General features: G+C 38.4%; 2 protein-coding genes and 1 long non-coding RNA gene across 5 annotated transcripts in view; 1 reads left to right on the top strand and 2 right to left on the bottom strand.

Annotated features, from left to right (window-relative positions):
- Positions 1-926: 926 nt before the first annotated feature.
- LOC147800165 (uncharacterized) lies at positions 927-3,214 on the bottom strand. The gene is made up of 2 exons (XR_015424584.1): positions 3,013-3,214; positions 927-2,392 (listed from the first exon to the last, which is right to left on the bottom strand). It is a non-coding gene; the product is annotated as an uncharacterized LOC147800165 (long non-coding RNA).
- Positions 3,215-4,046: 832 nt separating this feature from the next.
- Positions 4,047-20,745, bottom strand: part of LOC110983736 (crystallin J1A-like) — an 83,894-nt gene continuing 67,195 nt past the window's right edge. For all 3 annotated transcript variants that reach the window (XM_022243246.2, XM_087133675.1, XM_022243245.2), the window contains 5 exons: positions 19,596-19,772; positions 11,914-12,095; positions 7,259-7,388; positions 6,395-6,559; positions 4,047-5,637 (listed from right to left, as the gene is read on the bottom strand). In XM_022243246.2, coding sequence (XP_022098938.1) covers positions 5,396-5,637; positions 6,395-6,559; positions 7,259-7,388; positions 11,914-12,095; positions 19,596-19,772 — 896 coding nt within the window. In that variant the 3' untranslated portion in view covers positions 4,047-5,395. The remainder of the gene's footprint in view (positions 5,638-6,394; positions 6,560-7,258; positions 7,389-11,913; positions 12,096-19,595; positions 19,773-20,745) is intronic.
- The window catches only part of LOC110983738 (uncharacterized), a 69,435-nt gene continuing 62,203 nt past the window's right edge, over positions 13,514-20,745 (top strand). The window contains exon 1 of the mRNA XM_087133668.1: positions 13,514-13,763. The gene's annotated coding sequence lies outside the window, so the exon portion shown is untranslated. The remainder of the gene's footprint in view (positions 13,764-20,745) is intronic.

Genomic DNA, 20,745 nt, shown 5'->3' with positions numbered 1-20,745 from the left:
GGCCTATTTTGTAGCTCGCTATGCCCTATACACGTGTGCACAACCAGCCGTGTACAGAAAGGGCCATATCGGCGGTCCAAACGAGATTTTCTTTACGGTCCAAAAAGCTGGTTACCGCTTTTTTCATTAGGTTATCACGTCAGGGGCGGGATACCAGTGAAGTACAGTAACGCCGCGCATTTTCGCATGTTATTGAAAGAAATTGTTCAGTGCAGGAAAAAAGGAAATAATTTTGCTCGGATGAAACTGCATATATGGAATTGTATGCAGTCATAGGCATTTTGTCATTTACTTGAAATGTTGAAGGAATCCATCGCAAATTTTTTTTAACGAATGGTATTATGAAGATTTTTTTTTAAAATTTGGTTTAATTATTATACAGTGTCTGTAATAGGAAAGTGCTTGGAGGGTTTCCGTTTAAATTGTGCTTTAAGCAACACATTCGCAGTTTATACACAAGGCAAATAAATATCAGTTGCACAACTCTATAAATTGATCCACTTCTGGCAATGAAGTAATAATGCCTTTGATGTGTATGGAGCAGGACATTCCTCCCAAATAATCAGCTGCAGATCGAGGACAGGGATCTCTGCCCCTACAAAGGGGAAACACAATTTTGTTTTGAGACTTTGAAAGGAGAGGGTTTATTTCTCTTCTTCTCAAAGAGCATTTTAAAAAATTAACCTCAACGGTCAGAATTAATGGCCAAAAACGTAACATTATGAAATTCAAAATTTTTTCTCAAAAAAATTCAGTTCTCATCCTTCCCTTACCCCCAATAATATCTTATGTGTGCTGTGTAACATTAAACGTTCTATAGAAACACGTCCAGTGCATTAAAAGCAAATACACGCTGAACTGAAAAAAACAGACAAATGAACGGATGGACCATCAATTTAATCAACAAACAATCAAGTTCACAGCTGTTGCTTTTACTTCAATTTATTTTTAACCTGTATAATTATATAACATTCAATTAATTAAGGGAAAAACAGGTATGATATATATTTTGTGTATAATGTTGATTGGACTGTTAAATGAATTCCTCCTGTACATATATAGCCGTATCATGTCACAACAAAACTTACGACTGACTTCTCCATTTCAAATTCATTGACAAAACTCTAAAGCGAAGGCCCTTTTTGTGCTTGTGACTTGTGAGACTGTGACGGTTCTCAAAAATTTATAAAGCAGCGGGATTCTAATACTACATTCCTGAAAATAGAACACCACCGATTTCAACTTACAAATTTCCACATTATGTATATTGCACATCTATTGGGAGGAAAAAACATACAAAGCACAATAAAGTGGTCCAAATAAATAGCTGTCAAAAAATCTACGGTAATAAATAGTTCCTGCTGAATTCTAATGACTTAATGTTTCACTACAGCTGTCCTTTGTAGCACTTCATCTAAAAAACTCACCTCTGCTACAGAAAGTTAACTATTATATAACTATGAGGTAGTATTCATATGCCAGCTCCATAATTCGCTTGTCTTGCATTCACTAAGTGGACAACTGAAGGTTACTCCGATGCTATTTGTTACCATGAGAGATAAAACTCATCAAGAAAAAAGTATTTTAGAACACTCTTATACATTCAGAATACTGCCAATCGTAAAATGTACGGGAACAATTAGCTCTCTTTTGACTTTTTGAAATTTGTTTTTTATTTCACATTTTTAAAATTGCCACCAAATGTCTTGAAGATACAAGGCTGGATCAAGAGCCCGTTTTTTTTTGGGGGGGGGGGACAAGTAGCATTAACTGATTGCACCAGTCACAATTAAGCGGCTGCTCAGAAACAATATCCTGAGCAAAATGGCTCTGTCCATACAAAACAGCCTCCATTTAAGCACTTGGATCCGCCCTTGTGTACGTAGATCTCACAGTTATAACAAACTACTGTTATAAAGAGCAAATTCTGGGAATCCCGATTTCTTGAATTCTTAAGTTTTCCTTATTTTTCCAGCCAAAGTCATGGTTATAGTGAAGTAATTTGTTTGGTCCCTTTTTTTGAACAAATATTCACTGTACATGAATATCTTGTAAAATGACCAATTTACTTAATCCTGCATCAAAGACGAAGTGGTTGACTATTTCTACTGGTAAGTAAGGTTTTTAAATACATGTACACCTATGGAGATATTACATTAAGTTTTTTGTAACTGTGATTTCAAACGGGAAATTGACAATAACGTTTCAGAGAATGCAGTCTTGAAACTATATGTATGTGGCAGTAATAAACACAGAGTGTATGCTTTGCTGGTTTGTGGGAATGATCAAGTTGGCAAACTGACGGACAGGATGGGAGGCATGTAGTCATCGTTGGTGACTGGCTGGAAGATGAAATTGTTAAGCTACCTGGCCATTGATTATTTCAGTCCTCCTGCCAAAATAAAAATACATATTTTGCAAATGATAACTAAACTGTTTTCTAAACACGTCAGTCAAGTGGTAAATAAAATGATCAAATGTTCAACAAATTATTACGAGATAAGAAGCAGCCACTACTGTATGTTCTGGAGATTTTTTAGTAATTATTGTTAAGGAATTATAGATCTTAATGAAGTCGTTTAGTGAGCTTAAATCAAATACTACCTAATTTCATGGCATTAAATCCTGCTATAACTTAGTATAAGTGATATCCCAGCCTATGGAAGGTGCTTGGATTCTACTCATGCCCGATCATGTCCAAATGTTTAAAAAGGCAATTTGTAGAGTCCCAATTTATGACTGGACCATATCACTAAAACTAAAGAACACAGTCAATCATGTTTACCACGGTTATAAAAGTAATTTAAGTAAATACCTTACTTAAAAAAAAACAAGGGTGTAAGTGGCCACTTGAAATTAAAGCTGAAAAAAGCTAGCAAAAAGCTGAAATGTAGAGTTCCCATACCATACTGTACAGACCGGGTGTGTACAAAAAAGCTGAAATTCAGGGTCAATATCTAAACAAAAAAGCTGCATTCTCACATCCCTGAAAAAAGGTATATTTCAACATACCTTCACGAGCTGTCTGTGCTGGCACTCCTAATATAAAACTGCATTCATACGGAACAATTTTTATCAGGATATTAAAGAAAAGCATAGCGACTTAATACGACGACTAGTAGTAGTACCAGGGTACTGGGTGATTTTTGTAGTCTGGTTCCTTACCCAAATCCCTGACGACTCTTGATGAAAAATATGAATCATCGGGTCTGGTATCCAGACTATTATTTTTGTTGACAACTTCAGTTATCAACAATACATCTCTTGAGGGCGCTATATAAGAAAACTGGTCTGTACATTGTTATTGGGGGCGCTATTTGATTTGATGTTCTTTAAAAAAATTCCTTGAGGGCGCTGCGCTACTTATCTTAAATAGCGCCCCCAAGAAAGAAAATCTCTTCGCATACGATTTTACAAGAGCGCCCTCAAGAAAGCACGTCTCTGCCGACTTCATGTTCCAATTTATTGAATTGCGCCCTCTTGGGAGAGTTCTTCTGGATTGATTGTTTGTTTGAAGTTCGAAATAGCGCCCTCAAGAGAACAAGTTTAATGACTACATGACTATCAGAATTGAAATAGCGCCCCCTAGAAAGTTTTTCATAGCTTTCCTTTGCAGACAAAAATCTTTAGTCCAGCAAGTTTGATAAAGATACACATTTGTGACTTTTTCAAAATCTGCAAAAATTGGAAAATTCAGTATATTGTAACTCGATAAATTATTTATTCCTTAGAAGTTCTCAATTATTACAGTAAAAACTGTGCAATGGCCCCCACCAAGGCTGATCTTCCAAGGAAGGCTATGTTAACCTAAATGCCAGAATCGATAAGTGCGAGATTCAAAATATCTTCACAAAACCTACCAAAATCATCAACTGAACACCAAACAACAGTCTCATCTTCAACATCCTTTTTTTAGCAGGACTCTAATGCACCAAATGCAATCAAGGAATATTCATATATGAAACATGAGTTATGTGAAATACTTATAGTACATTCCATAATATGAAATGGTGTGCTCTAGAGAAAAAAACAAGGAAAAGGCAAAATAACCTTGGATTTGACATCTATGTGTCCTTTAATGTTTCAAATCACTTCTTAATAAACATTTTTACCTCCATAGTACATAAATGTACTTCTCAAAAATTATTTCAACCACAACTTTGTATGACAGATTTGGTTGGATGTTTGAGTGAAAGATAACACTTTGCAGCTAAGACTGTACAGCAAACACCAACATCTCTACATTACAAATACAAAAGCAAAATAGCATCCACCCATTACAGAAAGAATGATGAACTTGGTTTGAAGCTTCAAGCTAACATGGATCTCTCAATATTTTACAAGTTCTAAATATTGTAATATCAAACCATTTCACGATTCTGAACAAACAAATGTTTCTGTCTGAGAAAACAAATGTCTTTAAATATAAAATCTTTACATATATATGTATATATTTTTCATTTCATAACCTTTTTTTTCTTAGCTGAAAAAATATAAAAGGTTCTGTAGAAAGTTTTAATATCAGAGTTAGCATAAACAGACACAGTTTCAATGAAGCAATAGGCAATTTAAATAACATCCAATAGACCAAAGTACAATAGCCAAGTCTTGTTGTTTAGATAAAACATCTGAGTAATACTTGTCATCTGATTGGTGGATAATTGATCACACATTCATGAACATTCCATTCCACTTAGCTTTGCAGCATGGAATGGAACACTCTATCTGCAACCTTTGCAGAATAGTGTTGTGTATATACGGTGCTGTAAGGAAAACTTGTAATTAAAGTCAACAACTTCCCGATGCAAAGTACATCTTGACAAAATGAAGAAGCTGTTCCTCGAAGTACTTCAAAGTAAATTAACCTTATTTATCATTTTCAGTTTTGTCATTAGTGACAAGGACTAGCTTACAATATCAATTTGAAAATGTAATAAAATTTATAAAGTCAGTGGAAACATATTTGAAATGAAATAACTAGCCTCGACCCTACTTGTATAAAAATACATGCAGAATGCCCAAAACTGATATTGTGTGTTGGCAAATATGACAGTAAAAAATCCTCAATTTCAAACATTCATTAACAAGTCATCAACTAGGACCTTTTAATCATATTTCTTTTCTTTTGCTGACAAAAAATCTTGACTTCAAATATACTTTTTATATTAATGAATGAAAGTCATCTTTCCCAAAGCACAATGTACAATTTGGAGTATTCTGAATACAACCCTCAAGCCATCTTTTCTGTTTTCTCTAATTTACTCACAAACAGCTATAACTAACAGCATACAACATGGCAGTTAGAAATGTCTCTCTGACAGCAAAAGAAACACTCGTCATTAAGGTAATTTTACTTGTGTCTTCCAAAGAAAGTTTTCATCATCCACCAGTTCTCTTACTTTCGCAATGCCAGCAGTTGCTCAGCTAATGTCTTTACCTCCTCAGCCTTACTGGTTTTGCTCACCCAATCAGCTGGCAGAGATTCGACCCCCCTCTGTGCTCCCAGACAAGCCCCAAGGAATAGGAGTCGACCACAGTTGTCTCCGGTAGCAACCATGGTTGGACGTAGAGAAGAGGCAAAATCATCAGTGGCATTCACTAGCCCATGAAGGCTGTTTTGCAAGCAGCCCGGGATTGCTAAATTGTAACAAGAAAAAAAAAGAACAAAAACTTACGTCTAATATCTCGAGCAGTTCAAGGTAACAATGATAATCCCCAATAAGTTGCATCAATATAACAAAGGAATCAGGAATAAAGCTGGAAATTTCAAAGACAGAATGTAATTCTGGTGTCTTCTGAGCTTTCTTGAAACAAACACAGACTTTATGCAGATACTGTTAAAAACATGACATGATGTTTAAAGAAATGAAAGTTACTGGAAAGAATTGCAAGAAGGAAAGGTATCTTCTCAACTGCCACCAATGATGCGCATGTTGTGAGAAAAAAGCGAGGACTTGTATGTGACTATGACACTGCATTGCTTTGGGTGACATGTCAAACATATCTTATATCATGTGGCTGGCACAAATGGTGGTGTGTGATCATTACGTCCTCTGCTTATATTCACAACAAAAATTTCTGAGCACTAGATTGTAATAATTGCAGTAGAGTGTGCAGGTTTCTCTAAGACAATCTATGCAAAAACTACAAGTGTCTTAAAATGGTGTTTCTGCAAAACTTACAGGCACTTTGTCACACACCTAGCCAGAAACAAAAAAGATGTCAGATATGTTTTATGCCAGTTTTCACAATTGTGCTCTCTGAATATTTAACAGGAATACCGAATCTCCCAAGAGAAACGGAACACATTAAAGTACATACAACAGACTTGGACCAAGTGTCTCTCCCTAGAAAATAAACCCCTTAAAATTTCACCAAAAGCTGCCAAACTCACAACATGAAGGTTTGTACTTCTTCACCGCTTCTGCATGGGGTTGTGTCTTGATATTCAAGACATCTTGGAAGGCATCCTTCACCTCAGGATCCGCAGAGTTCATTATCTCCTCCACTGCCTGAAGATTGGGACCATTCAAAATGTAACTCTCTAACAGCTTAGCTCCTGAAAATGAAAGCAATCACAGTAAGAAAAAGAAGTTAGACTACAATAAGATGCCACAGATAGCATTGGGCTTGACTGATAGGATGGGGTTTTGGACATTACAACTCACCACACAATTTGAATGGTGACAATCTTGTCTCCTTAACAGCTGAAGTGGTCGTTAAGTTGTGAAGCATCATTAATAAGGGTATAAAGTAATGTACTACTTCATTTCCAAATACATGTAGTACTTTTGGCATTCTTACTAGGAGATTCAGCACAAAAAGCTTATCGGAATGCACACTCCTATTGTGAGATAAATGTGTGCTCATTGGGGTGCTTTACATCTGTGAATTTTTTTTTCATGAAATGGTGCAGCATACTAGACTAGACTTTGTATCAGTCCAGCCTATTGCAGGTTACTTCCTTGACTCAATGCTGTATCCATTACGTATACTCCTGAGTAGAGAAAGACATCAGTAAAAGTAAAGTGGCTTGCTGCTCGGGAACACATCAGCTGTATTCAAACCTATGATGTTCAAATTATGAATTATCCACCCAAACTACATGAAGATGGTAAGCCCAATAATCACATGACTATTATTACCTCACAGTCAGACTGAGCCAATCAAAATGGCCCTCTCTGTTCTTGAGATAAAACAATGTTTATAACTAGAGCAAGTAAATTCTGCAATATCAAATTGGACTTTTTGTACCCACCAGCCAAGGTAAACTTGACAGCAATATCATTGTCCTGAGTGACCCTTGTGACAGCCTCTACACACTCCATCAGCTTTGGGTCCCCAGCGTAGAGTGCCACCAATGGACCCAGCTTGCTCACTCCATCCATCTGTGAGAAAAAAATCACACAACAATATGGCACATTGTTACCAATATCATAGTTTGTTGGATTGTATAAAGCAGATGTATCACTTTCAATTCCACTTCACTCTAGTCCAACATGGATGAGCAGCTGGAAGAGCCGTTTTAAAAAGTCTCCAAACAAAACCAAATGCAAAATCTCACATTTAAGAGCAGAATCAAATATCAATTCTTCATTACATAGGTAATTATTTTTTATTGATATTCTATCATTAAGTGGTAACATAGTAACGTGAAGACCCAGACAAAAAACATAAAAGACACAATGCAGGCATCTAAAGTATGTTCATGTAATGTACATGTAAGAAACTACAACTGTGGTGCCAGTAATGGAGTTACACAAAGCGGATAACAAAAATACACGAACTGCAAATGGTGTAATGCAACCCTTTCAATGTTGACAAATTACATATAGGATATGCCTCTATCCAGAATCAAATTACAAAATGTTCATCTTATTAAAACACATACATGTATAGGTAATGCCTAACTTGATATTTATGCATTTGAAAGCCATGCTAACCACAAAACAGCTGTTAGGTTCAGTGCATGCTCTTCCAAGGAATCGCCCATGCTGTGCACATATATATCACATCTTCAAATACATACACAACTCTGTTACTTTTCAATCAATTGGTGAAGTAGGAAGCAGTAATGCCTGTGTGTTTCTGTCTAACCGACCCATCTCCTAGGGTTTGCATTGTCACCCCCCTTGGAACAGCATTCAGAGAAGCGCTGTGAGAGTGTCTGGCAGACTGCTGGGCCGAACAGACACAAATGAACAGGCACCGGACTACATGCCAGGAGGACGACAATACCTGGCTTTTTTAAAGTGATGGCCAAATGGGGAATCCTTATGCATGACTGACAGGATATCTGAAATTAATGGACCGTATACACAGAGGAAAAAATTCAGTGAACAGCAATGCTACAATTGTACTGGAAGCCAATGTATCCAAGTGTATTGGCATTGTATGAAACACTGGAACTTTCTTTCAAAGAGGATGAATTTAACAGCTACACCATAGTTTCACAAACAAGCACAAAGCATTCGTCTCCAAACTATTTTCACAGGAAAAACACAATGACTTTAAAAACAAATTGATCTGGTAAATAATCCTTCCATTCCCATGGTGCCAGGGAAGTTTCAAGACCTCATAAGGACAACCTGTCTTTATCATTATTCAACGGTCATCTCCATTTCCCCATCAGGAATACACTGTGAGTAAATCTCTTCTTGCATGTCATGTCGGTCCACCTGCTGAGCCAGGCCATTCCTATTTTAATTACCATGCCAAGTGCGCTGTATTTTCAGAAGGCCAGTGACTTCCAGTGTAATTGGGAGACAATGGGTCATGCCAAAGAGGGCCTGAACGTAAACAGTTAAAAGAATAGGTTGAACTACCCCTAAGTACATGTACTGGTGTCATGTTACATTTGACTGTAGAATGCACTGTAATCTTAGTCACTTTATTGTTTAGGATAAATGTAGTTTGAAATTTGGAACAAAATTATCCAGACGTTGTGAGATTTGTGGTTCATGAGATGAGATGGACAAGTCCTTTGTATGAGAATCAAATTTGGAAAATTACCGTACATGTGCGTGTACGTAGGCCCTATGCAAATGTCTGGCAGTTTAACCTCTTATGAAAGCCTCAGTCATGTCTGAATATATATGTGCAACCACTACCAACAATTCCTTAACTGCAATTATATCAGAAAAATTATGAATGAGAAATCCTAATATCCCTAGATTTTCTTTGAAACTAAAACCAACAGAAGTGATTGTTTCCAAACTACACGGCTACAGATTTCTTAACTTGATTTGACTCAAAATACAGCAGTGCTGTATGAGGTAAAATATGGAAGAAAAAGAACCTGATGGTCTGACCTTTCTAAAGGGGATTAAGTATAGAGAAAAATACTGCTTATGATTTCTATCTCTCAGTCTCAAGAATGGCATCCCTGTTTCATCACAACTCTAGGTCATCAAAGGTTTAATAACTGCCCCTAGACTAAATCTATATCAGTGACCGGAGATAATTTGGTAATCACACAAGGAATTTGAATGCCTGGAGTTACTGCCATTCCGATTTCAAGATTCAAATACCAAGATTGAACACAGACTAGGGACGAAAAGCCATTTGAACCTTTGGCCATACTGGTACTATGTACACTGCAATCAGCTAACCTGTAAAACTTGGTGCCATGAGGTGTATTGGAACCTGAACTACAAATTTTGTTGGGTTTAATCCTAGGCCCCAAGCTGCACTGCTGTTTTCTCACAGGATAATTTCTGTAAATAACAGCTGGCACCTGGGCTTGTGTGAATTCTGAGCACCTGGGAGGAGCTTAGGGGAAATCATAGAATGTGAAAATACCGTTACGGGGCAAAAACATGACGATTACAAAAAAGGCGCTACTTCATGTAAAGTAATCAAAACTATGTATTCTGTTTGTCAAAAATAGACTTTCCTGCCTTAAAACTGTTGCACTTTGTCCAGAATGTACAGATGCTGCATTGTATTCTAAATTAAGTTTGATAGTTTTATTACCTGACTACATCATGAATTTGGTGCCTGCTTTCTCAAAGATGTATCGTGGTGATTAAAAATTCACAAACAAAACAAGAACATACAGGTAGTTAGCAGTGCAGCACCCAGTCAAGATTCGTTCAAGCTCCAATTGTAAATTTTTTTGCAATAAGAACATGTACACAGGAACATGTAGGTACATGAGTGCAAAAACACAGAAAGAACTGTGCAGATGTGATTATGCATTTCTAGTACACATTCTCAATTCTATACAGCATTCTCCTTTATTTCCTCTCATTCCTAACCCCAATCTCTCTTCAATTTGCATATTTCATCCCATAAGCTGCCCAAGAAGAGCATTTCACAATGTTCCATGAGTACCATTCAAGTGGCACCAAAGAGCAAGGAGGATGATAAACAGGAAATCATAAGAGCTGGACAACAGGTCTACCAGTGCTGCTGAATGCTTGGTATTACTCATTCAATGTCAGAGAATATTTGCAGTTACTGAATGACTTAAGGCTAACTTCTGGCAGTTTTAAGTGCTGTCTTGTGACAAAATGAGACTACATGTACATGTAAGACTGGGTAATGTTGCTGAGGGTCATTTTAAATTTGCGGTCAACAGGACTTACGTAAATTTAGATTTGAAAAGATTTCTTACATAGCGTTAAAAAACACTCTGCCGCAATTGGCATTTTGGGGTTACATTTGTTGAATTATTAGGATCATGTGACCCTAGAAGGCGTCTGTATGTCCCTAGTAGCAGTTTACAGCACTTTCCCCTCATGGTACCGGTAATTAGAGAAGAGGCACTCCAACATTAACCAAAGTTCCTGTCTCCATCCTTCCTACACACTACTGTACTATTACCAAGTCCAGTTCAATGTACCTTTAACGAATCTTGACATTAGCCTACTTAGGCCCCTATTCCTTCTAAAATGGTGTGAAAATTACAAGTGATCTTTCAGAGCACTCCCCCCTTAAATGCTGGAATATGGCTACGTTCCAATTACAAGGCAGTGGCAGGAAATAATGCAGGGATACATATATATGAAACTAGACAAGCCCCTAGCTACAATGTACACATACATGTATGTACATGTAGCTGCTTCATCCATATCTCATACTCCAGAGTTCTTTCCATCCATACATGTATGCAGCCCAGTAATTCGGACAAGGCCTGAGACTAGCCAAGGCTCAGGGTCAAGGGACTTTTGGCTGTCTTTTGAGAAGATAATGTTCTAATTTTATCTGACCTCATTCAAAATTCCAACCAGATGTTGTAGGTACTTGCATGGACCATTACCTCATCCCTTTTGGCTGAACTATTAGTCAGATGTCAATGACACTAATGACACCTCAGCGGGCCATTTGCTATCCTTCCTGTCACCCTTTGTGGCACATTGTCATTACAGGCAGGGATTATGCACCCTAATTTCCAGCACTATGGATGAAACTACTGGACCATGATCCGTCAAGATGTTTAAATTGCTCTCCGTCAAAGATGTGAGGTCTATGGCATGCAGGTACACATTCTGAGTTCAGGGAAACTGTACTTTATCATCGTTGGTTTTCACAAAATGACAAAGTGTGGTGAGGAGAGGAGTGGGAAATTAGTTTCTCAGTTCAAACGGTGATGGCATGTAGAAGTGCTACACATTTCATCGTTAAGGAAACAAGCGTAGCACTGACAAGATGTACATGTATCAAAGAAGAGATTCTTGCTAGGACAAGCTACTGGTACAATGGCTGAGGGCACTCAGGCCAACTCAAAACACTGCACAGCAGAATTACATTTATTTCATTACAGGGAAAACAAGGAATACGGAAATGACAGACCCTTCTTTGACTAGATTTTCCTGCATTGTCATGGTTTTACTCTCATTTCAAAGTAGCATATATGTAACATATACATGTACACATGTACATACTGCTTCTTTGATCTTGTTCACTTACATCTCTGCTTTCTGTGTCTCCAGTTTTCTCCTTGTTCTCTTTGTAGTTGGCCAAGAAGGCTATGAGAGAGTGAGAGATCCATGGTCCCTTGATTGGTCTCGGGCCTGAGTGGTCAATCTCATAAGCAGTGCCAGGGCCAAAGGTGGCCTTCAGAATGGCCTTGTAGCTCTCCACATTCAAGCCTGCAGAGAGATGAGGAGTGGATGGAAGGAGAAATCAATGGGGTAAATAAGAGGATTTAATATAGGATGTCAAAAGGCATTATACATGTAGGTAGTGTCAACTACCAACAGCCTACAGCTTGTCTGGCATACGACTGTAAGCTATCAGAAGTGTAGGTCTGGTAACATTTGTGAGAAGGCACATCAGGGATGCACACATTTTTACAAGGGGGCGCTGAAAACAAAATAACCTTGGGCTGTACCTTATATTGGTTGTGTACATGTACATTTCAAAATTTCAGGGGGGGAGGGGGGCACGGCTGTCTCCAAACTATGCACTCAGTCTACACATTACTTGTCATGAAACAAAATACCAGGTAGCATACATTTCCTATCCTTTTTGTCACATTCATTATTGAATCTTGTACAGTCAATTATTACGCAGGAATCAAATGACAAATTCTTTGCACTTTCAAGAGCTGTGGTACCCAGCTTTAAAATAGCAATGAATGGACTCTCTGTCTCATTCCTGCAAAATGTTCAAAAACTACTGAGTAGATTTTGAAATTGAATTTTAAAAATGTCGTCTGTATGCATTGTACATGTTACGTACTGCGACATAACATACATGTACTGTACAGAAAGTATGAGAATTACATGTTTTACCAAAGGATACGGTATTTTTTTAAATGAAAACAACTTTTTATTTTCTGCAAGCCAATCCCATTTGCAGGTGTGAATAGGATTATGTGATGATGGTACAGCGTGACCAACGTGCCTTTGGTGAGGTCAGATACTGCTAGAGAGTCAGGTATACTCACGTCACATAGCAACGGATGCTTAGTCACACTCGAGTAACCTCATCGGCTTGTGCTTTCTAGGGATCGAATCCACTTGGTAAAATAACACTGCTTTATTTTAATCCCATGAAGCACATTAAATTTATCAAGGAGTGGGTGTTACCTGAGACACAGAGTGCCAAATACATGTACTGCACCGTATATTTCTACATGAATGCAAAATGAAGAACTTTGAAGACAGTCAAGCTGTGTATATTTTCCTGTGGGCAAGTTGCTTAGAAGAATGTTAAGGGAATGATTTTTCTACATGTAGATACAGGATTGAGTATCATTTTATGTTTTACAAGCACCTTGAAGAAAGGACAGGTCTACCAGTTCTCAAATACCTAAATCTGTTCATGGAACACAAATCTGAAGTTAGTTTAAAATGGTTGGACATATCATGTACATGTGCATGTACACGTATCCTGAGCAGTTGCTGTATGAAGCTAGAAAAGAAAAATTAATCCACATTCCAATACAAGTTGAAAATTCACGGCCCAACAGACAACATTTCATTTCTGTCAGGCCAACATTGGATTCCCCATCTCTCTAGCAGTTGCTGTAGTAATGAACACCCAATGTCACTACCGGGGAAGCACTGATGCGGATGCAGACACACACCACACACTCTCACTCACGGCACTGTCAGTGTCACTGAAGCTACTTGCGTCATTCTTCACTTGTGAATCATCTTCATCCTTCCTGCTCCAAGAGGATGCTGGGCTGGTACTTTCTTCTATCAATCTTGACCATCCCGTGTCAAACAGCAAGACGTCCAACATGATTTGGGATTTTGAGGGGGAAAGATGATGACTTTGGGTATTTCGGCATGGACCACGATTGAAAGGTATGTTAATTGAAATATAGTAACAGGATCCTTCATTTTCACAAAAAAATACATAAATGTGCAGAAATAACAATCTGGATGCAACTGATGGGACTGTACCCGAAATCAGTCCCCTTTAGGTTTTGTCTACTCAAGCTGTGTGAACAAACCTGTGGGATCACACTGAATACAGAGTACTGTAAGGCATGTCACACGTACATGTACGTACAGTTAACAATATGCTCCATTTTAAAGTAACTGTTTTTTTACAAGTGTCTACAGTTGCATGTCAGACTTCTATGATCATACATGTACGTATGTAATGATCTTTCTCTTTCATTTATCCTGACCTTTTCCTTTTTCAAAGTTATTGTTTTGATTCCAACTGGTTAGGTAAAAGTGATTTAACACGTTTTTTATAAGTTATACATGTAATTGAAAATTGTATGATTTTTAAACGATAGCCGGAATAGAAAAGTTGTTTTAATTAATAAATGTGAAAAAAAAAATTCCCCCGAAAATTTGGCAAAACCACCTTGCCCCGAGAGGTATCCCATTAACACAGAAAATATGCATATCTGTGACATACACTCAAGAGGACATCGTCACGGCTGCTAGTGCATCAATGCTTGTCTTGAGTGAGTTTGGAAAATTCAATCCGATTTTGGGTTGTTTTAGAGATCATGCTGACCAGATGTATTGCCACAGGCAGCAACAACACCTGCATGTATAAAGATGGGACAAACCTGCATAACTTTCCAACCAAAGCGAAATTTAGACAGATTTGGACATCAAAAGTCAGACTGACCAGAGTAAAATGGTCAAGACTGAGAGCAAGCTCCAAACTGTGCAGTGAGCATTTAAAGCCACAGTATTTTCTTCCAAAGTTGTACTACTTGTACTACTACTCAGGATTAAATTGAAATGATTGTTGAAGTCAGACGCCGCGCCCACAATCTTATGGAAATCAAAGAAAGCCCATGAACAAAGATGAAAGGTAAAAAATGCTTCCAAATCGGCCCGTGCTACATGTATTTCACTCAACATACTCGCGGCTATGGGTTGTGGTGCTGCACTGTACATGTATACCACAACACTTTATGCAAAACGGTGGCTATACCGCGCATGCACGTGCTTTCATTGTGCGTATGGGCACTGTGTGTACATGGACATGTACTTTACATCCACATGTACAGTATGTATTTTACATTTAAACATTCTGCAGGAACTTTCAGTGCGTTCCCACTTGAATTGGGAAAAGGTGGATCTTGATCCAGCATTTTGGTGTGATCGTTATCTTACCGCAACGAAACCGCAAGTTGCGTTCCCACTAGCTTGATCCCCCTTTTCGGACGGAAATGTCGAGCCTGAAAGGTCACTGAATTCGGTATTGCACATGTGCTAGCTTGCTGAGCAAGCGCTCTGTGGCAGTGTGGCACGCTGGGGCGGCATGCCTGTGACACTGCGGTGTTTTGGGTGCGGAATTCTACTGATGTGACAACCTTGAATCGGACCAAACGTTAAGCCTAGTACGTTGTCTCTTCAAACTTTGCTTCCGTTTTTGATACTCTGTCACACGCTGCGGGCTATACGCTAACACGCAATTAGTTTTTGATGGAAAGCTAGTGAAATTACAAAACGAAAAAGGTTAAGAAACGGACGAATGCACAATGAAAATTGTGAAAGGGCAAGGCACACATCGCGGTATGCATGCATTGCGCATGCTTGGTGACACATTTTCCTAGCTCATAGTTCAGCAGTTGTTTATTGTGCACGTTAAAAATTTCACATGAGCTACACGCCAAAAAACGTATTTCTTTGTTCATCAGACCGCAAAAGTTTCGTGCCACTCATGCACGGACGGATGTTGACAGGTCAAATTGCTGGATCAGATCCACCTTTTATGTTCCCATCTGATCGTGATCCACCAATTGGGGGATCTGTATCCTGCTCCAGAGGAGGATCAAGAAAGGTGGATCTGATCCTGATCCACCTTATAACGGTTAGCATTCCCACTACACACAATTGCCGGATCTGATCCACCAATTGGGGGATCTGATCCGGCAATTTGGCAAAAGGTGGATCAGATCCCCCAATTGGTGGATCAAGACGGAACGGGTTGATAATGTCCCGTTTGTTCCAGATGTACATGTACCAAAAGGGTGCGCGACTATAATCGTGGGTTCTCAAATGTCTGTCACAAATAACGCCATCATTTGTCAAGATAGCAACATTCATTTGAGAGGTCAGCAAAACTAACTACATCAAAGGGAATTTTATTCCACTTTCACATCCTCTATCATGTTACTAGCATACTAATGAACATTTTAAACAATTAACAGTTTGTCCACGGAGGTCTTCATAGCCCATTTAATGCTGGCATGCAGCTTGCACTTTGACAAAAAACAAGGGACTCCAATCTTTACATGACTTTGTACAGTGTTTTTCAATTTTTCAATGAGGAAATCAGCTGATCCAAGGAAAAGTTGTATGCCTGTTAATAACTTTAAATACAGGAATTTTTGCTAAAATAAATGTATGTCCCACTCAAATGTTCAGGCTAACTGGTTAAGCTACCCCCCCATTAGAGTCTTGTTATAAATGCTGGATCCTCCAACTGATATTGTAATTGAGGAAAAGCAATCAATTTGGGATTAAGTTTTGAGTCACAAACCCCAACACAGTACCATCCTTCACTTGTTCAAGAACTATTTGCATCAATCAATCATTCTTGAATGACTTTTTGGAATCCAAGTCGCCTGTAATTCCTGCTGACTTGATTTGTTCAAACTGACAATAACTGCCAGAAACACAAGAGAAAATAATGCATGCATAGAGGGAAACAGCTATAAAAATCATAGTTGACAAAAAAATTAGTCTTAAATTTCTCTGAGTTCCAACTTTGGTACCTTGACTCCATCAAACCTAGACATACCCTTGGCAGCAGTTCCACTGATCAGTTGATCTGATTGATATGACTGAAATTTAATCATCTCTTCTCCCTGAGGGCTCAGATACATTTTCCAGTGATTTCAATGAATATTTCAAGTCAGTTGACATTTAGAATGTCAGCTCTGAGATCCCTGGTTAAACGGATGCCGTGCAAGCCTAATGTGCACGGGTAAAAATGTTAATATTCAACTACACGTACTTTCATATACATGGATTCTTAACTGCCCACAGCAGTGCACTGCATTAGTTTTTATCTTTCAGCTAATAGCATTGGTGAGAGTGTACTGTGGAGCTAAATATAGACGTACACACATGTACATTGTCCATGTACATGTGTGGACGTGTCACACAGGTGGGCTACAGTACATGTACAAAAATGTACATGCAACATATAGAGTATCAAATAAAATACATGTACCGGTGTATACATGTACAATGATCCTGTAGAAAAAATGTATCCCTACAATGTTATCACTTTGATCTGTAATTCATGTTGGCCAGATTATAAAAAAAATTTTTAAATTGTGAACACACACAAAAAAAGATTTCTTGAAAAATTATGAGATGTATGTACATGTAGGCCTTTTAATATACAAGTCACTCTTCCAAATGCGCCTTTACAGAGAGTCACAATATTCTTTTGTTCATCCTGTCACAATCACAACAAAAGCTTGTATTTACAATACATGTAATTAGCTTTGTGACCACGAAGTGACCATGACTAACTCAAGGTACAATCCTGTCGATAAAATTGTCTCTAGGAAATCAATAAAACACTGCTTACATTGCATATGTAAAGCGATAAAACTGTGTCCTTCTGCCATATCCGCTGAGTGGTACATCTAATGACTCCCCAAAGCGATGATTTAATGTAAAGATCAATAATATTAACAGCACGAAACTAATTAATCCAAAGGGTCCATCTAAAGAGCACAGGGCCTGAACATCATGCTGCAAATGTATACTCATAAGCTGAAAAGATGGGTGTGTATGAAACATCAGAAGCCAACGCCAACAAAGTTGGTGTACCAAGTTTACTGAATCTAAATCATGATGTTTGAAATGCTTTCTGGAATTAACAGTACACACAGCTAGTGAATTAGCCTGAATTGAGATCAACAGCAGACCAATGGAAAATATTTGTTAACGATTCTTACATTCCAGGCGCAAACCGTGGACAGCAGCATCGCCCGATGACTGAAGTATATTTAGCCACAGGGTCAACGGATGGGCAAATTTAGAGAGCGCCCGACGAGCAATATTGTATTACATGTCTACATCAGCAAAAGGACTTTATATAAACAGTCAAGCACGACAGTCAGTGGACAGAGTCAAATAGGGGCCTTAGATGAATCCTAATTCCAACAGGGAAGAACAACTACTCAATGAAAGGCATTCATTCATTTCTTGTCATTTTTCTTTAGTGATTCTCTAAAAGCTAACAGCAACTATGCAAGAATATAGGACAGCTACCGGTAGATTTACATGTAGGAACAAATTTAATTGAAAGAATTGCATAAGTTAAAGTGGTACGTGTATGGTGCTGGCTCATCACATATACACGTACCAAGTTTACAAGTTTATGCATTTATAATATGCAGGCCTACAGTAGACATCCTACTCTGAGGAAGACAGTATGTGACACACATGACATTCTTTTAGAGGAACACTTCCCAGTACTGTTTAAAAACCTGGGTTTTGGGATTAAACACTTGTCCAATTGGAATTGAGACTTTGAGAATGGTTTGACATTTCTTGGTTTCATTCAGAAGATACTTATTGGCAAGCCCCCTTTAAGCTCTCCTTCAAATCTTCTATCTTCTCCCTGTTTATCTCAACCAACTACCCTTTGGCTCCTCAGCAACAACCCCGTCAAATGTCTTCCCTCTGGGCAATATCATATTAACTAGCCAATATAATCTTTCAAACCTGAACGTATAACATCCCAACCCTGAACACTCAAACCATTCCGAAGAAAAAGAAAAACATCCATCCATTAAGTCGCAACTTGTATGCCCTAGAACACATTTCAGACCTTAAAAAGGTCTCCTAAAGAGGGAGTAAGGATTTAGACAGTCTACGCATGCCACATTAATGGATCCTACATCTCTGGGGCAAATAACAATCAATTTCTGGTGGGACAACTCTGATACCTGAAACGTTCACAGTCTCCAAAGTTCTTAAGTCTCTTTTTTTTTACCTCTCTCCCTTAACTGTTCTTAATTTTCCTTTATGTGATTCATTTTCCGACGAGGAATCTGTCTCCTCGGGTGTCTATATGATAAAACTGCTTTATATTCATGGAGTGGAACGTAGCGTGTCGTGATGCATTTAGTGGCAGGGTAATAGGACAGGCCCAACTGCTGTCACACCCTGAGTGTGCAGCGTGCACTAAAGTGGGTCCGGGTGATCAATATTTGCTGGCAATGTTTAGACTAACAGCACTACATTTATAACGAGCTGTGTTGCAAACCACTGCAGTGATAGGGAATCCTGGAATTTAAATGATGTCTCTGTAGGAGCACTAGAATGGACTCATTTTTATTTGTCCTTTATCATGCTGTTAAGCATTAGGAAAGTTATTCGTTCCAATGAGATCAGCTCACCAATTGGGGGAAGGTAACCAGCATTAACTATAAACTTAACTTTATGTGTAGGCTCACATACAGTACATATACATGTATGTACCAGTGTGTGAAAGAAATAAATATCTTATTGACTTTTCACTCTAAATGATACATCTTCAAAAGAATTTCTGATCATATTACTTCCAGAAAAACTCCTACTGAAAATGCTTCATCTCAATGAACTGTGAATTGCACCTGTACATGTTTACAGGTATGTCTTTGGCTTTGACTGGTACATGTACAAGTATTTAGCACACTGTTGGTAAATTCCTACCTTTGTTCTCCACCAAGGACTTGAGCATGACATAACACTGGTCACCATATATACTCTGGGATCCGGTGGGAATTTTGTAGAAAGGAGACTGCCCTTCTGGGATGAATTCTGGCTTGTCATGTTTGGCTAGGACGGCAGCAAGGTCAGCTGGATTGTAGATCCAGTGGATAGGAACGCCTGCAGAGATGAATGGAAGAACAAACAGAAAGGAACTTACAATTACTTCATTACAATGAATCGCACCTCCAAACACCCTGCATACTTCAAATAAATGTACATGTAAACCTGCTAACTAATAAAATCAAACGGCGAGAACTACTTTTTTCCCCCCATGCTCAAATCAACAAACTTAAATTGAGGTCAACCTAAACAGCATAGTTGACTTTACAGCACCACAGTCAAGCATGCAAATACCACAATAATTTGTTAAAAGTTTAATTTGTTTGATCTATCTCGGATTCAACTAGCGGGTAGGTTAAGCAACAAATTACAATCACGCAAAAACTGTACAAACTGACAAGATGTCAAGTTTTGCATAAAAGTCTGCAGTGTCCAATTTGACAGGTACTGCACCATGAGTACATCTAACCTGTCCATTCCTGAACATTGAGACGTGTTTATACTGACCATATAAGTGTACTGTACAAAATTGAGTTTTCAACCATGCCACTGTAAAGCAAGAACATTTTGACATTGCTAAATATTAAACTTCCAAGAGTCAAGCCAATTAAGATTACCCCAGCTTTTGTGCTCAACTGAGCCAATGACCAACCGCACAACATTGGCTCTCTCAACATTTCCAGGAGGAAGTTTCTTTGAATGGATTGGGACTACAGCATTGGTTCGTGTTAATTTACTGGGCTGAGCTCAACTGAAGAGTAATTCTTTGCCCAAGCCTGGGCAGAGACAGGATGTGCAAACAGCTGTACCAATGCCCAGTCAAATAATCTGTCTGCCTGGATGGAGTCTTGTGGTCCAGAATCTGAAGTAGTGTAGACAGAGGAAATATTGATACAGGGGGATGCATGCAGTGCAATTTGTTATAGTGTCCATGCAGTTGTGTGCGTGTTAATTTTGGGTGGCTACGTGTATGGATTGGCTATTCAGTGATGTCATGACCCTAAAATAACAACTAATTTCTTGTCAACAT

The sequence above is a fragment of the Acanthaster planci genome, linkage group LG02 (genome assembly GCF_054643075.1).
Source record: "Acanthaster planci isolate LZ-2023a linkage group LG02, COTS_SCS, whole genome shotgun sequence".
Taxonomy (NCBI): domain Eukaryota; kingdom Metazoa; phylum Echinodermata; class Asteroidea; order Valvatida; family Acanthasteridae; genus Acanthaster; species Acanthaster planci.
This window is presented reverse-complemented; position numbering and strand designations above follow the sequence as displayed.